At 36.5% G+C, this 19,716-nt stretch overlaps 2 protein-coding genes across 5 annotated transcripts in view; one reads left to right on the top strand and one right to left on the bottom strand.

Annotated features, from left to right (window-relative positions):
- Positions 1–642: 642 nt before the first annotated feature.
- On the bottom strand, positions 643–8,420 carry cox7a1 (cytochrome c oxidase subunit 7A1). 2 transcript variants are annotated; one of them, XM_088078467.1, is made up of 4 exons: positions 8,263–8,410; positions 3,381–3,467; positions 2,075–2,159; positions 643–865 (listed from the first exon to the last, which is right to left on the bottom strand). In XM_088078467.1, exons 1-4 carry the CDS (start codon positions 8,275–8,277, stop codon positions 807–809), a joined length of 246 nt encoding a protein of 81 aa, XP_087934593.1. In that variant the 5' UTR covers positions 8,278–8,410; the 3' UTR covers positions 643–806. The 2 variants fall into 2 exon arrangements, with proteins under 2 accessions (XP_087934593.1, XP_087934594.1); XM_088078468.1 differs by lacking the exon at positions 2,075–2,159 and having other exon boundaries at positions 8,263–8,420.
- rnaset2l (ribonuclease T2, like) overlaps positions 4,716–19,716 on the top strand; it is a 55,907-nt gene continuing 40,906 nt past the window's right edge. Inside the window, exons 1-8 of one of the 3 annotated variants that reach the window (XM_088078465.1) lie at positions 4,716–4,838; positions 10,783–10,827; positions 11,902–12,141; positions 13,313–13,380; positions 14,635–14,692; positions 14,782–14,849; positions 15,657–15,770; positions 15,862–15,910. In XM_088078465.1, coding sequence (XP_087934591.1) covers positions 11,920–12,141; positions 13,313–13,380; positions 14,635–14,692; positions 14,782–14,849; positions 15,657–15,770; positions 15,862–15,910 — 579 coding nt within the window. In that variant the 5' untranslated portion in view covers positions 4,716–4,838; positions 10,783–10,827; positions 11,902–11,919. The remainder of the gene's footprint in view (positions 4,839–10,782; positions 10,828–11,901; positions 12,142–13,312; positions 13,381–14,634; positions 14,693–14,781; positions 14,850–15,656; positions 15,771–15,861; positions 15,911–19,716) is intronic. The other 2 variants (XM_088078466.1, XM_088078464.1) reach the window with 2 other exon arrangements.

Genomic DNA, 19,716 nt, shown 5'->3' with positions numbered 1-19,716 from the left:
CTTCTGTTCCATTTTCTACCCCAAACTTCGAACTGTTTAGGGCATTTCAACCAAAATGAAGGTGGTTCAGAGCCTGAAAAGTTGGTTCTCAGCTGGAACTAAAAACTATCAGGTTTTCTTTAAACCTGATAGTCTGCTGTATGCAAACACAGGTCTCGTGGTTGAAAGTCTTGTTTGACCCATAATCCTGAGTGTTTCTCCGTCTGTAGAGTTCATCAGGCTGGTTTCTATTAATCCTCAAATTGCAGCAATTGATATTGCGGATATAAAATCTGTCTAATGGAAAGACGTCAATTTCGAAAAAGGGGGAATTATCCAGAAAACTATATTCAATACTCGTAATTGTGTACTTAAAATGGTGTTACAGAAAGAAGAAAAATATATCTGTGTTTTAACACTTTCATGAGGTCATTTTCTTGTCTTTTGTTCTTTCTTTCTTTCTTTCTTTCTTGTTTCCTTCTTGTAACCTTTCACTAATTTCTTGCTGATTTTTTTAATTAAGCTGCTCGTCGGCCTCCTCTAATGTCCTTGAAAGAAATCATGCCTATTTGCTCAGGTTTCAAAGGGTTAAATATACAATGGCTCTTAAATTAACTGTTTAAACGTTACTCAGAAACAAATGAAACTCTGCAGGCGTTGAGCTTAAATCTTTTTACACTTTATACATATTCATCGCCTCGTCGCCCTCGTAAAAGCACGACGGCTTGTGATAAAATCAAATCGAATTTCACACAACAAACATTAGTGTTAGATGGAGCCGAGTGTCGTTTTCCAGGAGATAGACCAAGCCTGGGTCGGCTTCTTCTCTACGCTTTCTTCTGCGGCATGGAGGCGACGAGCAGCCAATACAGAGAGTAGCAGGTTCCTGCAGAGAAAACGAAAACACAAATCCAAAAAACTATCAGAAGACGCTCACATTTATTGATATATAACTATTATCATTTGTTTTTAATCATGTTTATTTCCTGGTAGACTCAGATATGGCAACATTACGCTTCCACTCTGCGAATGTTTGCTTTGACTGTTGAAGCCGGATCGGAGCCAGATGATTAACCCTTTGAAACCTGAGCAAGTTTACTTCTTTTAAAAAACACAGGAAGAAGGTAATGAGCAGAGAAATGACCCAGAAATTAGTAAAAATCGATCCAGGTTTCAAAGGGTTAAAGCCAGGCCTGGTTCTAGACTGCTTTGAATGGGGGGCCAATGAGAGATGTTGGCGGGTAATAAGAGTTATTGTTTAGGCCTGTTTGCTTAACTCTTGCATATTTTAGCCAAAGTTTTTTGATTAAAAAGCTCATATTTGGGCCTTTTTTACGCACTGTGGCAGTGATACTCAACTTATGGCCCGTGGGCCAAATCTGGCCCCTGATAGGGTGCCGTATGGCCCCCCAACCATTTTCTTTTTCTCTTATTCTCGATAAAAATAAAGTGATTTGCTTTGTGAATAGTTTTTGTCCTTTTAGTCTCCATAAGGTGTCAGAGACAGAAAACAGCATCAAAATAGAGCTTGTTGATCAAAAAAAGAGCCAGAGGAGGATCCACCACACCCCCGACAGAGGACACAGCTGAGACACTGATGTCCTAAAATACTAGAAATGTCCTAAAAATCTGAGAAATTACCTAAAATCCAAGAAATCTCCCAAAATTCTAGAAATGTCCTAAATCTTACAAACATCCTGAAATCCAAGAAATGTCCTAAAATACAAGAAACGTCCTAAAATCAAAGAAATGTCATAAATCTTAGAAATGTCCTGAAATTCTACAAATGTCCCAAATTCCAAGAAATGTCCAAAAATTCAAGAAATGTCCTAAGTCTTAGAAAACGTGTGGTTGAGTTGAGTATCCCTGCTTTAGTGAGATTAATTTTCGGGGTGAAAGATGTCTGTCTCACGCCTCGAACCGTCTTCGCTCAAAGGTGAAGAGCTTTGTAACGTTTACCGTCAGAAACATTTCATCAGTGTGAGTTAAACTTCAGGCTTTGAAATATTTTAGAAATCTGCCAATATTTTTCATCTTTTCAACATTTTTCTAGACCAAACTGGTGAGTTCATCCCAAAAAAAGTCCTCACGTTACCTCCCAGAGTTAGCGTCATGGTCGCCCGGTAGAGCACCACGTCGAAGGTTCCCCCCTTGATGTGAACTGGCAGCCCATTGTCCTCCTGTAACCATGGAAACCACACGGTAAAAACAGTGCTGGTTACATGTTACGTATCACTCAGCACGGTGATTAGCAGGGAGGAACCAGCAGGAGGTCAAAGTTGTCAGATGAGGGCAGGCTCTGTGTCGGAGGGATTCGCGTTTTCAGTGGAATTTGGCCGAGCCGTTTCAAATAAATAATTCTGCGGGAGTCGTCATGTTGTTTTGTTACGACCTCCGGCTCTCTCGTGTTTCGTAATGCTAACGTGGAATAATCGCTGCCAGAGGCCACGAGGAACTGTGAGCTCTCTGAGAGCTGTGGGGACGAGGAGAAACTGTTGTTGTTTTCTTTTGAATTTTCAACAAAACTTGCAATTTAACATTAACCTGCAACTGCTGTCAATATCACAACACACAGATTTAACATCAACAACAACAACAACAACAGGATAAAATAAGAAAAATGAACGTGACATTCTGTTAACAAATAAAATAATCAATAATGATTTTATTTATAATGCACTTTACATTTGATACAAATCCCAAAGTGCTACAAGATAAAAGCATCAGCTTAAAAAAACGGATGAAAACAACCAAAATAAAAGCATATTTAAAAGTCTTAAATACAAGCACGGAGACACGTCACTTAAACGTCATTATGTGTTTCGTCTCCCTTTGTGTCTCTGTCCACAACTGCAGCTGATTTAAATGTCTTTTCAGTCTTTCTCGATGGTCTTTGACTTATTTTGATAGATGTCTTTTCTGGATGTAGTATTGATGTCTTTTCTGTACATCAAATACATGTCTTTTCTGGACATCACATGGGTGTCTTTTCTGGCAAAGATGTCTTTTCTGGACATAGTATAGATGTCTTTTCTGGACTTAGTATAGATGTCTTTCTGGACTTAGTATAGATGTCTTTTCTGGACATAGTATATATGTCTTATCTGGACGTAGTATAGATGTCCTTTCTTGACATAGTATAGATGTCTTTTCTGGACATAGTATAGATGTCCTTTCTGGACGTAGTATAGATGTCTTATCTGGACATAGTGTATAGGTCTTTTCTGGACATTTGCATGAAATTTTGGATTACGTTTTTAGGCAGCTGCCATTACGTTTGTGTGAAATTGGTTACGTTTGTGTGAAATTGGTTACGTTTGTGTGATAATTACATTTGTTACATTACGTCTGTTTCAAACCCTCTTTCTAACTTCTTCTTCTTCTCTGACCGTTAACGTTACCTGGAAAAGTTTTTGGGCCTCGGGGACTTTGTTCCTCAGCTGTCTGGCGGAGCTGCTGAAGGTGCGGCCGGCCAGAACTGGAACTTTCTGCAAACACAAAGAGACGGGAGGGTTGGTTTGGAAAACTGGGATGAAGTGCAGCCGTACAGGACAGAGCAGCAGTTTAAATGAACCCCAAACTTCTGAGTAAATCTTTGTTTAGACTCCACGGTCTCCTGCTGCGTGCAGTAACAGATTAAACGTCAAAACGCATCAGCACCGCTCGTTGTTCAGCGTGTTTCCATTACTTCTGTCTGCAGGAACTCAGCTGATTTTCCAGGCAACTGACTGGAATCGAGCCACGTTCATCTCATCCTGCCCGTTTTCCACAGAATTTTGTTGTGGTTCATTGCCCATTTCAGTGTTTCACCAACAAAATCGAGGACATGTTTTTGTTTTGTGGCTAAAACCTCTTTTCTGAAAAACAGCAGGGACTTTATTTTTATTTCACCGCAGAGAGAACAAGGCATTCTTATACTAAAATCAGGATTTTATTCTTCATTTCTGCTCAAACTTTCCTCATGATCACCCAAAGAACACAAAACCTCGACCCAAAGTGGCCGTAACCCACCCACCGGTCATCTGGACTACTAAAACATCAAAAAATGAAAATTTAAACAAACTTAAATCAATGCTTAATTTTACTTAAAGAACTTTGAAACCCGGATCGACATCAGTGTTCTTGTGTTGCATTTGGACGCCTTTTACAAGCTCGTAAACCTTTAAAACCCGAGCAAATTTTCTTTATTTTGGAAATTTTGGGGGAAAAAGGCGATGAGCAACTTGGCAAGAAGTTTCTTTGAAATTGCAATTAAACAAGTAAAATATGAGTAAAAATGACGTGAAAAGAGGAAGAAGTAGTAAAAAGTAAGTAGTGATTCTTTTTTTTTTAAAAAAAAAAAAAGGAAAACACTTTTTGAAAAAAAATGGATTTATAATTATTATTATGTATTTAAAATTTTATCGCAAAAATATCTCTTTTCTTTCTTTGCAGGTAATGTACTTGTAATTTTTCAGGTAATTTTCTTGTAATTCTAACACATTTCTTTGTTATTTTTGGTAACTTCTTGTCATCATTAATTCATTACTTTCTTCTTATTTGTTTGAAAGCAATCAGGGCAAATGTCTCAGGTTTCAGAGTTGACATGATATGATCTAAAAGTTTAAACACGGAAAAACGACCCGTGAAACGACAGTGAAAGAGGAAGAGAGAGTGACTCTGAGGTTTGTGTCGTTTCTGTTTTCCAGAGCAGAGGAGGCCTCTGGGAGCCGACGGCCGACGCTGGTTTCGGTTGTAACTCTCACTGGCTACGTTTCTTACTTCTCATCATTTTTTATGCTCGTTTTTGAAAATGATTCTCTCTCTGTTTCTTTTTTTTCTCAGTCAAACAAGACGTCATCACGAGGAGCCAAACTGAGGTCAGTCTGACGCCCGACGCTTTATTAACGTCAGAGCATCATCTGCACGTATTATTATCATCACGAATTATTATCGTTATCACGTATTATTATTGTCATCACGTATTATTATCATTATCACGTATTATTATTGTGATCACATATTATTATCATTATCACGTATTATTATTGTGATCACGTATTATTATCATTATCACGTATTATTATCGTTATCACGTATTATTATTGTCATCACGTATTATTATCGTTATCACGTATTATTATCATTATAACGTGTTATTATTGTTATCACGTATTATTATCATTATAACGTATTATTATCATTATCATGTATTATTATCATCATCACGTATTATTATCGTTTTCGCTGTGAGAGATTTTAGTTTTTATTGGGTTTGACAACTTTATTTTTTACTTTAGGACATAATAACTTTTTATTGGCTTAAGTTATTAATGAAACATAAAAAGAAGGCTATGAGCAGCGTATCAAGAAATGATCCAAAAAAAACTGACTTGTATGAAAATGACCAAAAACAAGAAAAAGGAAATAAGAAAAAAACAAAAGCAAACAAGAAATAACCTGAAAAAAGTGCTAAAAATGTTGTCAGTGTTTTATATATATATATATATATATATATATATATATATATATATACACATTAAAATGAATAATTTTTTGCATGTTTTTTTCAGGTTAAAAAAATTAGAATATATATATATAATTTCAAACGTGTCAATTGACCCAATCTGGAGCTTCAAACAAACTGTTAACTCAGACAGCTGCAGCAAAAGTCATGATTTTCTTAATAACTTTCAGCTTTTATATTTGAGTTTAGGACAAAGCTGTGTGCGCACATACACACACACACACACACACACACACACACACACACACACACACACACACACGGTTTAGGATGAGAAACTTTGTGCTGAGTTATTTCTCACTTCAGAGAGTTCAGATGAGTCACTTTTAAGGGTTTTTTTATAAAGAGAATATTTTGTTTTGGCGTGACTCAGCTGAGACGTTTAGTTTGCAGCCGTCTGTCTCTTTAAAAAAGCTGCGTGACTTTTTAACCGTCTGCCAAGGTCACGTCGGGTAGCTGCGGGCAGGACTGGCACTACACACAGCCAATCACAGCCTGCCAACCTGACACTTCAACCAATCAGGAGGCAGAGAGGTGTGTCTGTGTGTGTGTGTGTGTGTGTGTGTGTGTGTGTGTCTGTGTGTCTGTGTGTGTGTGTGTGTGTGTGTGTGTGTTTTATGAGAACAGCGGTGCCAACAGGCTGCTGTGATTTCCACAGTGCAGTTCTCGTGTGTTGGAGGTCAGGTGGTCTTTCGTCTCTTTAATGTAAATAACTGAGGCCAAAGTTAAACAGCAGCCATGTGCATGTACGCCGTTACACACACTCACACACACACACACACACACACACACACACACACACACACACACACCAGAGAAATGAAAGTTATGTTGGCACACTGTTCAGTTTGAAGTCACTGTTTTCATACGTGTAAAACTAAAAACAAAATGTTTTCTTTATAGAAACCTTCAAAGTGACTCCTCTGAACTCTCTGAAAGGAGAAATAACTCAACATAAAGTTTCACATCTTAAAGCAAGGATGTGTGTGTGTGTGTGTGTCCTAAACTCAAATATCAAAATAGAAAGTTATTTAAAATATCATGATAAAAGTTGCAATCATCTGAAGTGAAAGTTGGTTTTGAGCTCCAGATCAGATTTTAAATGATATTTAGGATTTCTGAGAGCTGCTTTGATTTTTTTTTAAAAAATGGTAAAAGAGCATCTTCCTATACATTTTATTTTCTACGTTTTATTTCCGGTTGTTTTTTTCTTAATCACCAAGCGAGGTAACGAGATAAATGAATCCGTCACAAAAAAACCCCACTTTATTTATTTATTTTTTTTAATGTATTTAACAACTAGAGCTGTTTCATCTGTCAACAAACATCTTTTCATGTTTCAGCTCTTAGAAATACTTTGATATGTATTTTGATATTTATATTAAATAAATTAGTTTCTATCTAATGTATTTAAAGTGCCTATTTTGTAAAGACAGAAACCTACGACTAAATGCACTTAAAGTATCCAAAGTTTAAGTACTCAGACTGTACAAGAGTACTATATGATTAAATACATAATTAAACTGTTATTGTTAAAGGAAGTAATGCAGAATTTTAATGTAACATTTTGTTGTAGAATTTAATCTGCGCAAATGACACATATTTATATAATAATTTAAATGTAAAATATTTATCTGTATGAGCAATGATGGAGGAAGTATTAAGATCCTTCACTGAAGACAAAGTACTTATACCACACTGTAAAAATACTCTGTCAGTAAAGTCCTGCATTTAAAATGCATTAAGTAGAAGCGTTCAAGTACAATCTGGATAAAGTATTTAAAGTATAATTTTAATTTTAATTATAATTTTATTATGATTGTATTATTTTATTTTGTTATTAAAAGTAAAAGTACCCTATGCAGGAAAATTTAGATTAATGACATAAAATAAAATAAATTATAGTAACTAAAACTTTTACTTTTGTTCCCTTTTGTCATGGAAATCTTTCTTTTTGTCATTTTTTTTAGGTTTTTTTTCACTATCCTGTTTCTTTAATTTTTTTTTAAAATTTTTTTGCTTTTATTTACTTTATTTATATATTTTTATGCTAATATTCAGGTCTTATTTCAGGTTACCATTTTTTGTTGTTTGTTGTTTTGTTGGTTGCATTTTTTTTTTCCTTTTTGGTCTGTGTTTGTTTGTTTGTGTTTTGTTTTGTTATTTGCAATTTTTCTTTCTTTCTCTAATTTCTTGTTAATTTCTGGGTAATTTCTTTTTATGTTGCTGAAATTTGCTTTAAAAGGGTTAAAACTGGACTTTTTTTTTCCACCGCTAATGTTCAACAGACACAATAATGTTGAGAATGTAAACATGGCAGCTGTGGGAATAATGTTGTGTTTTTGCTGCAGGCTGTGTGTGTGTGTGTGTGTGTGTGTGTGTGTGTGTGTGTGTGTGTGTGTGTGTGTGTGTGTGTGTGTGTGTGTGTGTGTGTGTGTGTGTGTGTGTGTGTGCGCACAGTCCCATTACCAGCAGGATGATCCTGCAGTGGGTTTATATATATAGTTCATATGAAGATGGCGTGTTAACCTCGTCTGACTCCGGCAGACACGAGAATAAAAACAGCTCCTGAGAGTCAGACAGTCACAGTTTTCTGTCCTGCGCGGTACAAAGGTCAGGCCCGATCACCTCAGCCTGCTTTCTTCTGCACAAATACAACATTTATTCCGACTTTTCTGCTCCTGATCTCAACTTCAGCAACTAAAAATCCTTCCAGAAGCTTCAGAGACACAAACAGAGGGAAGACAGAGGACAAAATCAAGAAAAATAATAGTTACCAGTAGGTGATTCATGTCTGTGGCTGTGTGTGTGTCGAGCGCTGCTGCCTCGCTTCACCCTGACAAGGACATGCGCATACACACACAGAAACACACACACACACACACACACACACTCATACAGTATCAGTGTTTCTGAATCTCTGCCAAACTACGATCTGCTGCAGAGGCCAAACTGTGTGCGCTCGGCAACACGCAGGAAACAAACACAGTGATTAATAATGTGTCTGTTAAAGTGAGGGATTAGATTTTTTACATTTAATTTCATGCACATTTTATTTTTGTAAATATCGTTGCTGTGTTTTTAGTGGAATAACTGCAGGAAGTCCAAAGATATGAGTTATGTGAGGAGAGACAGCTGCAATCAGAGAGTTTTATAGCAGTTTTAAATATGTCTGAATGGGTCTGATTGTAATGCCATTGCGTCTCTTCGTAGTTGTTTCGGTCATTTTGTGTCTCTTTATGGTTGTTCTGAATATTTTGTGTTCATTTTGCATCTCTTTGTAGATGTTTTGAACCTTTTTGCAGTTGCTTTGGGTCAATTTGTCATCCTTTTGTGTCTCTTTGTGGTTGTTTTGACCCTTTTTGTAGTAATTTTGTGTCTCTTTTTTGTTGTTTTAAACCTTTTTGGTGTCATTTTTTGTCTCTTTTTAGTTGTTTTAAAACTTTCTGTGGTCATTTTTTGTCTCTTTTTAGTTGTTTTAAACCGTTTTGTGGTCATTTTTTGTCTCTTTTTTGTTGTTTTAAAACTTTCTGTGGTCATTTTTTTGTCTCTTTTTAGTTGTTTTAAACCGTTTTGTGGTAATTTTGTGTCTCTTTATAGATGTTTTGAACCTTTTTGCAGTTGCTTTGAGTCGATTTGTCATCCTTTTGAGTCGCTTTGTGATTGTTTTGACCCATTTTGTAGTAATTTTGTGTCTCTTTTTCGTTGTTTTAAAACTTTTTGTGTCATTTTTTGTCTCTTTAATTGTTTTAACACGTTTTGTGTCATTTTTTGTCTCTTTAGTTGTTTTAAACCGTTTTGTGTCATTTTTTGTCTCTTTAGTTGTTTTAAACCGTTTTGTGTCATTTTTTGTCTCTTTAGTTGTTTTAAACCGTTTTGTGGTCATGATGTGTCTCTTTGCAGTTGCTTTGTGTCTCTTTGAAGTCATTTTGTTTGTAACTGTAGTTTTTTTTTGCATCTCTTCGTTGTTATTTTGTGTATTTGTTAGGATCCCCCACAGCTCGTCATCCTGACGTCCACATTTAAAAACCTGCATTAAACCTAGTAGTACAACAAAGAGACCCAAAGCAACTACAAAAAGGTTCAAAACATCAAGAAAGAGATGCAAAATTAACACAAAAAGGTTCAAAACAACTGTAGAGACACAAAAGACACATTGTCATTGTAAGTAGTGATACTGAGATTGTTGAATCTCAGATGCTGAGATCGCTACTGGTTATTACTTTGGTTTCCAAAAAAAAAAAAAAAAAAGGGGGGCTATGCGGCACTTCTTCTGCCACTAGACGGCAATACCTGTGACCAATCACCAAATCACTTTTTGCAATTACTAAGGGTTTTTTCCTTAAGTCTAAATTCTTGCTTGTGTTGTACATCGCTTTGGATAAAAGCGTCTGCTAAATGAAATTGTAGAATTGTAGAATTGTAGACAAGACACGCAAAAGTACTACAAATAGACCACAAGCACAGAACTACAAAAAAACCCCAAAACAACTATGAAAGGATTCAGAGCACCTACGAATAGAATATAATTTTAGATTAATAATAGAATAATGTTCGAACCAAACCTAAAAGAGCTGCAAACTGACAACAGAGACAGAAAATGACAAAAAGAAACACAACATGACAACAAAAAGGTTTAAAACAATCAAAAAGAGTTGCAAAATGGATGCATGAGGCCCAAAGGAGCTACAAAATATTCAAAACAATGACAAAAAGATGCAAAATGACCACAAAGACACAAAATGAAATCTTTTACTGAATAGTCGCACTTTCCTGTTCAAGTAAAAGTAATGCACTGAAAATCTGAAGTACAAAAAACATACAAAAGTATTCGCAGCAAAATGCAACAGGATTACTTTATGTATTATTGGATTTTTATTTTGTAAGCATTTAGTTGTAGCTTCTGAAAATGAATAAATGTAGACCACTTTTACTCATGGGTAGTTTAATCAGCAACGATTCAACACTGCATAAATTTAATCATAAAATCTGAATCTTCAAAAGTAGGTAAAGCTGTCACATAATCATAGCGGAGTAACGAAATATGGAAATACTTTACTATAAAAATACATATAAATATATATTCATCCCGGCACCATCTTCTCATGTCTTTGCTTATACAGAAATGTTGTTTTCATGTGACAGTCGGTCAGAAATGTTGCTGCGACACCTGCCAGGTGTGTCAGACAACAGTTTGCTTCCTCTAAATATAAACTCGTGAACGCACATTAATTCTATGCAAACCACCGAATCTCAGAGTCTCGCTTCTCCTTCCTGTTTTTGTGTCTCTTTGGCAGCAGAGTGAAGTTTTCTCAGCGGCTCTGTGCAGCAGCTGCTCTCGGGTGAGTTTCTCTCATTTTAAATGCAACTCTGACCGAAACATTGAATCTGAGACAATTCATCATTTTTTATTAAGCTGCTGTCAGAAGGAAGAAATAAATTATTAGTTTTTAATAACGGCTTTCAGGGAGAAGAAGTATTTGCTGTTTCCCACGAGAGTTGATAATTTTATTATGCCAATTTTTTTCCCTGTCCATATGCATCCCAAAGCACGCTTTATTCTTACATTTGTATTGTTTTAACTCTTTGAAACCTGGAGTGACATCACTTTCAGATGGCTGTCACAAATATTCAAACATTGAGCAAATTTATTGCAGCATTTTTCAAAAAAAGGCAATGAGCAACTTCGTAGGAAATTATCCAGGAATTGCAAGAAATTAGTAGACGAATTATTTTTGAAAAGCTAGGGAAAATTGTTTAGGGAAAATAGAACAAAATAAGTTTGGGAAAAACTACATGTATGATTATCATAATTATATATTTAAAATTATGTTACAGATTTTTTTCAAAATATATATTAAAATGTAATTTATTTTTATTTTCATTATTTATTTATTTATTTTACTTATTTTGATGTATTTGTACTGTACTGTTTTACTGATTTCTTTTCATCTTTTCCTTTTATTTTTTATTCTATTTTTTATTCATTTTTATTATTATTTGTTTATTATTATTTTTTATTTATTTTTAAATCCCAGCTGGAAAAACAGTAATTTCTCAATGAAAACAAATGCTTTTTGTGCCTTAAAATGCAGCTGATGGTGAAAAACTGTGCCCTTGTTGGCAGTTAAAAAGTTATTTAACAGACATTAATGTCTCGCTGAAACAACCGGTTTTATTGTTTGTTGGTGCTGACCGCTGGTCTGCAGCTTGGTGTCGCCATCCAGCGTCCCCAACACCTCCTGACGACAAACTGAGCTCATTTATTACGTGACTTTAGAAACGCTGATATGAAACGTACAAATGTCACATATTCGTGTTTTGCAGGAACGTAGGATGCCAACGTTTTCTTCCTGCAGCTGAGTTGATGTCGTCAGTTGTTTTTATTGATGAACTGGTCTCTGTTTGCGCTTCAGATCTTTGATAAGGAGGACATGTGGGGCTCTCTGTGGAGCTCGGTGCTGCCCCTGCTGGTCACTGTGAGTCCTGCGGTTCTGTTCCTGCTGCAGCTTCCAGACTACACCACCACACAGGAAGGACACTGGCAGCAGGACTACAAACATGGCCGCCAAGGCGCCGAGCTGCACGACAAGAAGCAGCTCTGCACCTGGAAGTGTGTGCTGTTCACGCTGCAGTGGCCCGGAGCTTTCTGTCAGGTGAGCTTCATCATCATCCAAACAATTTACAGCAGAGATACTCAACTTACGGCCCAGGGGCCAAATCTGGCCCCCAATAGGGTCCCTAGTGGCCCCCTAACTATTTTCTGATAGATAATTAAAATAAAGTGGCACTGTGAGTAGTTTTTGTCCTTTTTGTCTCCATAAGGTGTCAGAGACATAAAACAGCATCAAAATAGAGCTTGTTGATCAAAAAAAGAGCCAGAGTACTTTTGTTTTGTTTTGTTTTGTTTTTCTAGTATTATTTTTTTCATTTGTAATACATTGAAAAGTTAATAAAAACTTAAATGACAAAAAAAAAAAGAGCCAGAGGAGGATCCCCCACACCCCCGACAGAGGACACAGCTGAGATATTAATGTCCTAAAATCAGAGAAATGTCCTAAAATACTAGAAATATCCTAAAATCTAGGGAACATCCAAAAATCTGAAAAATGTCCTAAAATTTGAGAAATGTCCTAAATTACTAGAACTGTCCTAAAATCCGAGAATTGTTCTGAAATCTGAGAAATGTCCTTAAGTCCTAGAAACTTGAAAATTTAGAAATGTCCAAAAGTCCAAAGATTGTAAAATCGTAGAAATGTTTACAAATCCTTGAAATGTCCCAAAAACATGCTGAAATCATAGAAACATAAAATCCTAGCATCATGGTTAGAGCTTGTCAAGATTTTTTCTCTCCGCTTCAATTGTTTGGGATCTTTCTTTCTTTTTCTTTCTTTTTTTCTTTCTATTTACAGTATAAACACACACACACACACACACACACACACATACACACATATATAATTATCCTTATTATAAATTGAAAAATATGTCACAGAAATATTGCTATTTTTAATTACTTTTTAAAAGTAATGTCCGTTTTTGTTTTTTGTTTTCCTTTTTCTTATATTTTTTGTGCTGATTTTCAGGTAATTTTCCTGCACTTTTTCCTAATTTCTTTCTAGTTTGGGGGCGTTTTCTCCTCGGGGTGCTCATCGCCTTCGTCTCATGTTTTTGAAAGAAATAAAGCCAAATTGCCTGAGGTTTCAAAGGGTTAATCCTGCTGACATGTCTCATGGCTGCAGAGGTTTCAGACGTGTCCCCTGACAGGTCCGTTAACACGCCGTCTGTCTGATGATCCGTCTGTCTGTCCCTCTGTCTCACCTGCAGTCTTTGGACAAAGAGAATCTCTGCAGGATTCCTCCGAATGTTAACAACTGGACGATCCACGGCCTGTGGTTAGTACGTCTCACACACACACACACACACACACACACACACACACACACACACACACACACACGCACGCGCACGCACACAGACACACACACACACACAGACACACACACACACAGACACACACAGACAGACACACACACACGCACGCGCACGCACACAGACACACACACACACACACACGCATGCGCACGCACACAGACACACACACACACACACACACACACACACACACACACACGCACGCGCACGCACACAGACACACACACACACACACACACACACACACACACACACACACACACACACACACACACACACACACAGACACACACACACACACACACACACACACACACACACACACACAGACACACACACACACACACACACACACACACACGCACACACACAGACACACACACACACACAGACACACACACAAACACAGACAGACACACAGACACACACACACAGACAGACACACACACACACACACACACACACACACACACACACACACAGACACACACCCGGCCACCAGCTGCAGATCATCATCATCATCGCTGTTGGACAGACTGTGTTCTGGTGTTGATTGAATGAGACTGAATGGTGCTGATTGAATGAGAGTAATATTCCTCTGTTGTTTCTTCTTTATGAGCTGTTTTCCTGTGAAATGACTCAACAGCAATCGTTTGTCTGAGTCACAGCCCAGCAGCTGCTGACCTCTGACCTCCCCATTTTCAAATCATTACTTTTAACTTTAAAAAAAAAAAAAAAATTCTTGCCAGTTTTGGGTGTCATTTCTTGTTTCTTGTAACTTGTTAAGAAAATTGATTTGATTTAATTTGAAAACTTTGGAAAAAGGGCAAAAGGAAACTTGGCAAAAATTTGCTTTGGAGAGATTATTAGACATAAAGAGAATCATATAAAATTACCTGAGATATATAGTATATAATTTATTTATGTATTTAACTTTTTTAAGGTAATCTTTTTGTCTTCTTCTGTTTTTTTCAAGTCATTTTCTTGCAACTTTGTTATCTTTTTAAATCTAATTCAGATATAATTTGTAGTTTGTTTTTGTTTTTTTAAATGTTTATATCTTGCTAATTTCTGGGGTCTTTTCTTGTAAAGTTGTTCACAGCCTCCCTCCATTCTTTAAAAAATAATTCAGATTAATTTGCTCAGCTTCCAAAGGGTTACAGACTTTTATTGTTGTAACGGTTCATCGTGTCCTCCCGTGTTGCTGTCTGCAGGCCTTTAAAGGTCGGCCACTGCTGCAGCTGCTGGCCGATGTTCCAGTCTGACGTCCAGGTGAGTCTCAGTCACATCAGCTCGCCTGCGTACCTGAGGCCAGCCTCAGAGAAGTCATCGCTGATTGGCTGGTGTTCGCTGTCTTCCAGGAGCTGGAGGCGGAGCTGAATGAACACTGGCCGTCCTTACTGAAATCCAAATCCAGCTTCCACTTCTGGTACCAAATATTAAAAAGACATCAACATACTCACTGTACTTTATTTTGACTCAATCCCGCACACACCTTCCTGCCGACACTGTGAGTAGTTTTTGTCCTTTTTGTCTCCATAAGGTGTCAGAGACATAAAACAGCACCAACATAGAGCTTGTGATCAAAAAAAAGAGCCAGAGGAGGATCCCCCACACCCCCGACAGAGGACACAGCTGAGACACTGATGTCCTAAAATACTAGAAATGTCCTAAAAGTCTAGAATTCTCCTAACATACTAGAAATGTCTTAAAATACTACAGATGTCCTAAAATCCTAAAAACATGCAAGAAATGTGATAAAATCATTTAAATGTCCTAAAATCAGAAACTTCCTAATAAATGTTACAAACATTTTAAAATCAACATTTCGCCAAATCCTGGAAACTCTCTAAAACCCTAGAAACAAGTTAAAGTACTAAAACTGTCCTACATCCTAGAAACCTGAATGGGGCCCCTGGCATCCTGTCATTTTGCAAAAGTGGCCCTCAAGCAAAGCATATTGAGTATCCCTGTGCAAGAGCTCCAAATGTGGATTCATCCGCCGCTGAAAATAGTCCCCAACAAATGCACTTTTTCCTCACGTTTTTTCTGGTTTCTCCTCAAATGTGAAAGTTTTTCTTCAGTGAAAACACACTTTGCATGTCAACATGTTGTATCAGAATGAATAATAATAATAATAATAATGTTAATAATAATAATAATAATAATAATAATAATAATAATAATAATAATAATAATAATAATAATAATATCAGTGTGTTTGTGTGTGTAACAGGAAAGACGAGTGGGAGAAACATGGTGCCTGTGCGGGGTGCGTTGAAGGAATGAACTCTCCGCTCAGATATTTCCAGATCTGCCTCAAACTACGAGGACAGTTTGATATCCAAAAGTCAGTAAAATAAACACACACACACACACACACACACACACACTGCGTGCAGTGACGGCACAGTAACGTTTTCTCGGTGTCTTCCCTGCAGGTTGCTGGAGGACGCCGGCATCACTCCGTCCTGTGAACGCCCCTACAAGGTGACAGCACCCACTTTTACAGCTCAGACGTGAATCGGTTTCCGTCTGTTCACTGACGTCATAGTTCAGGTTCAAACATGAGAAATGTGCGGCGGCTGCGAGAAAACACAAACAAATCGATTTTCGTGAAGCCCCATACGACAACAGACAATGTTTTCTTTATTTTTGATGAAAACAAACTTACAAGCATGTTTTATGACTTTAAATCCTCTCAAAATCAGATTATTTTTTTTTTTACTATTATAACTCATTTAAATGACCTAATACAATTAAATTACATTTTTATCTGATTATTCTTTTATATATATATATATCACATTTAACTTTGACACGACTTTAGACCACATGCTACAGTATGACTTTTTTACGGGATTACTACTGTGTTCTATGTACTATATACTATGGTGTATTTGATTTTTCAGTTATTTTATACTATGACTTTTTAATAATTTCGATCTGCATACTGTGCTATGGCGTTTTTTCATGTTTGTGATGAGACAGTATACTATGGCATTTTTTTCTTAGAGTTGGAAGAGTGTGCCATGAAATTTTTTGTCATGATTTTAGACGACAGACTATACTATGATGATTTTTCATCATTTTTGACAACATACTATACTGTGGCATTTCTTAATGTTTTTGGGCATTTTGGAGGACAATTTATACTACAAAGTTTTACCTGATTTTGGACCATATGCTATACTATGACGTTTTTGTGTACATTTTGGATGACATTCAAAATTGAGTTTTAATAGATGTGGAAGACATATTAGCTACAGTATGACATTTTTTCATGATTTTGGTTTACATGCTATAGTATTACGTTTTTCGTGATTTCGGTCGACATTTTATACTGTGACATTTTTCATGATTTTGAAAGATATAATCCTGAAAAATATGGCGATTTTTCATGATTTTCAACGACAAGGTTTTGCGATGATTTTGGAAGATATACTAAACTAAAGCATTTTTTGATGGTCTTGCATAACAAAGTTTACTGTTACATGTTTTCATGGTTTGGGACGACATAATATAGTATGCCGATTTTTCGTGATGCAGTGGTGCGACTCTATAAGCTATAATGAATTGTTTTCAGCCATTTTTGGGAAATTTCAAAATTCAACATTTTTCGCCATACTATACTGTGCACTTTTTGAACATTTTTTTGACTGGCTAAATTATGACTTTTTTTGCCTTTTTTTGGCCTTTATTCCCACTTTGTATACCATAATGCATCTCTATGAGATATGCTATGTCGTTTGCAACCATTTTTAGGAGCGGTCACATTTTGACTTTTTTTCGCCATACTATACTATTGCCTTTGTGGCCATTTTTTGGACAGTGTAAATTATGACGTTTTTTCGCCTTTTTTGGCCTTTATTCCCACTTTGTATACCATAACGCGTCTGTACGAGCTATTCTATGTCATTTTCAGCCATTTTTAGGAGCGGTCAAATTTTGAGTTTTTTCGCCATACTATACTATTGCCTTTGTGGCCATTTTTTTAACATGCTAAAATATGACCTTTTTTTTTTTTGCCTTTTTTGGCCTTTATTCCCACTTTGTATACCATAATGCATATCTATGAGCTATGCTATGTTGTTTTAAGCCATTTTTAGGACAGGTAAAATTTTGAGTTTTTTCGCCATACTATACTATTGCCTTTGTGGCCATTTTTTTGACATGGTATAATGTGACATTTTTTTTTTGCCTTTTCTGGCCTTTATATCCATTTTGTATACCATGACGCGTCTCTACAAGCTATTCTATGTCGTCTTCAGCCATTTTTAGGAGCGGTCACATTTTGACTTTTTTTCGCCATACTATACTATTGCCTTTGTGGCCATTTTTTTGACATTGTAAATTATGACGGTTTTTTTTTGCCTTTTTTGGCCTTTATTCCCACTTTGTATACCATAACGCGTCTGTACGAGGTATTCTATTTCATTTTCAGTGATTTTTAGGAGCGGTCAAATTTTGACTTTTTTCGCCATACTATACTATTGCCTTTGTGCCCATTTTTTTGACACTGTAAATCATGACGTTTTTTTGCCTTTTTTGGCCTTTGTATACACTTTGTATACCATAACGCATCTCTACGAGCTATTCTATGTCGTTTTCAGCCATTTTTAGGAGCGGTCACATTGTGACTTTTTTCGCCATACTATACTATTGCCTTTGTGGCCATTTTTTTGACATGCTAAAATATGACGTTTTTTTTCCTTTTTTGGCCTTTATTCCCACTTTGTATACCATGACGCGTCTTTATGAGCTATTCTATTTTGTTTTCAGCCATTTTTAGGAGCGGTCAAATTTTGACTTTTTTCGCCATACTATACTATTGCCTTTGTGCCCATTTTTTTGACATTGTAAATCATGACGTTTTTTTGCCTTTTTTGGCCTTTATTCCCACTTTGTATACCATAACGCGTCTGTACGAGCTATTCTATGTCATTTTCAGCCATTTTTAGGAGCGGTCAAATTTTGAGTTTTTTCGCCATACTATACTATTGCCTTTGTGGCCATTTTTTTAACATGCTAAAATATGACGTTTTTTGCCTTTTTTTGGCCTTTATTCCCACTTTGTATACCATAACGTGTCTGTACGAGCTATTCTATTTCGTTTTCAGCTATTTTTAGGAGCGGTCAAATTTTGAGTTTTTTCGCCATACTATACTATTGCCTTTGTGGCCATTTTTTGGACATTGTAAATTATGACGTTTTTTTTCCTTTTTTGGCCTTTATTCCCACTTTATATACCATGACGCGTCTTCACGAGCTATTCTATTTTGTTTTCAGCCATTTTTAGTAGCTGTCAAATTTTGACTTTTTTCGCCATACTATACTATTGCCTTTGTGGCCATTTTTTTGACATTGTAAATGATGACGTTTTTTTGCCTTTTCTGGCCTTTATATCCATTTTATGTACCATAACGCGTCTCTACAAGCTATTCTATGTCGTTTTCATCCATTTTTAGGTACGGTCAAATTTTGAGTTTTTACGCCATACTATACTATTGCCTTTGTGGCCATTTTTTTAACATGCTAAAATATGACGTTTTTTGCCTTTTTTTGGCCTTTATTCCCACTTTGTATACCATAACGCGTCTCTACAAGCTATTCTATGTCGTTTTCATCCATTTTTAGGAGCGGTCAAATTTTGAGTTTTTTCGCCATACTATACTATTGCCTTTGTGGCCATTTTTTTGACATGAGGGTTTTTTTTGCCTTTTTGGCCTTTATTCCCACTTTGTATACCATGACGCGTCTCTACGAGCTATTCTATGTTGTTTACAGTCATTTTTAGCAGTGGTCACATTTTGACTTTTTTCACCATACTATACTATTGCTAGGGTGCGAATGTAAAACCTTGGTGTTCAGGATGTGAGCCAGCAGTTATGGGAGGTTTAGAGAACCAAAATGAGCACAACAGTCCGGAAACCTTTTTCAGAGCTCTGCTTTTTATTTTCCTTAAACATCAATACAAGTCGAGCACATGGCATCATCATTCACAAACAAAACTCATTGACTTTCAGGAGGGGTCCCTAGCCCAAAAACAAAAGGTTGAATGTGCCCATACAATGGCTTTAAATACGACTGCGTGACACCATTACCGTGATGACTGAGGTGACGGCAAATAAACAATATCAAAGGTGCTGCATTTTTGATATATTTAAGTCTTTAAAGGATACTTTTAGGGTGTCCAATAACTCTACACACATAATTTGGGCTGGAATTAATATTACTAAGGCCAACAGAAAAAAAAATACACCAGAAACGCCACTTGTACCTCCCCCCTCTGAGGG

This window comes from Plectropomus leopardus, chromosome 6 (assembly GCF_026936395.1).
Source record: "Plectropomus leopardus strain MGB_pleo_1.0 chromosome 6, ASM2693639v1, whole genome shotgun sequence".
NCBI lineage: Eukaryota > Metazoa > Chordata > Actinopteri > Perciformes > Serranidae > Plectropomus > Plectropomus leopardus.
Note: the sequence above shows the minus strand (reverse complement) of the source record. Positions and strands in the feature narration are given on the sequence as shown.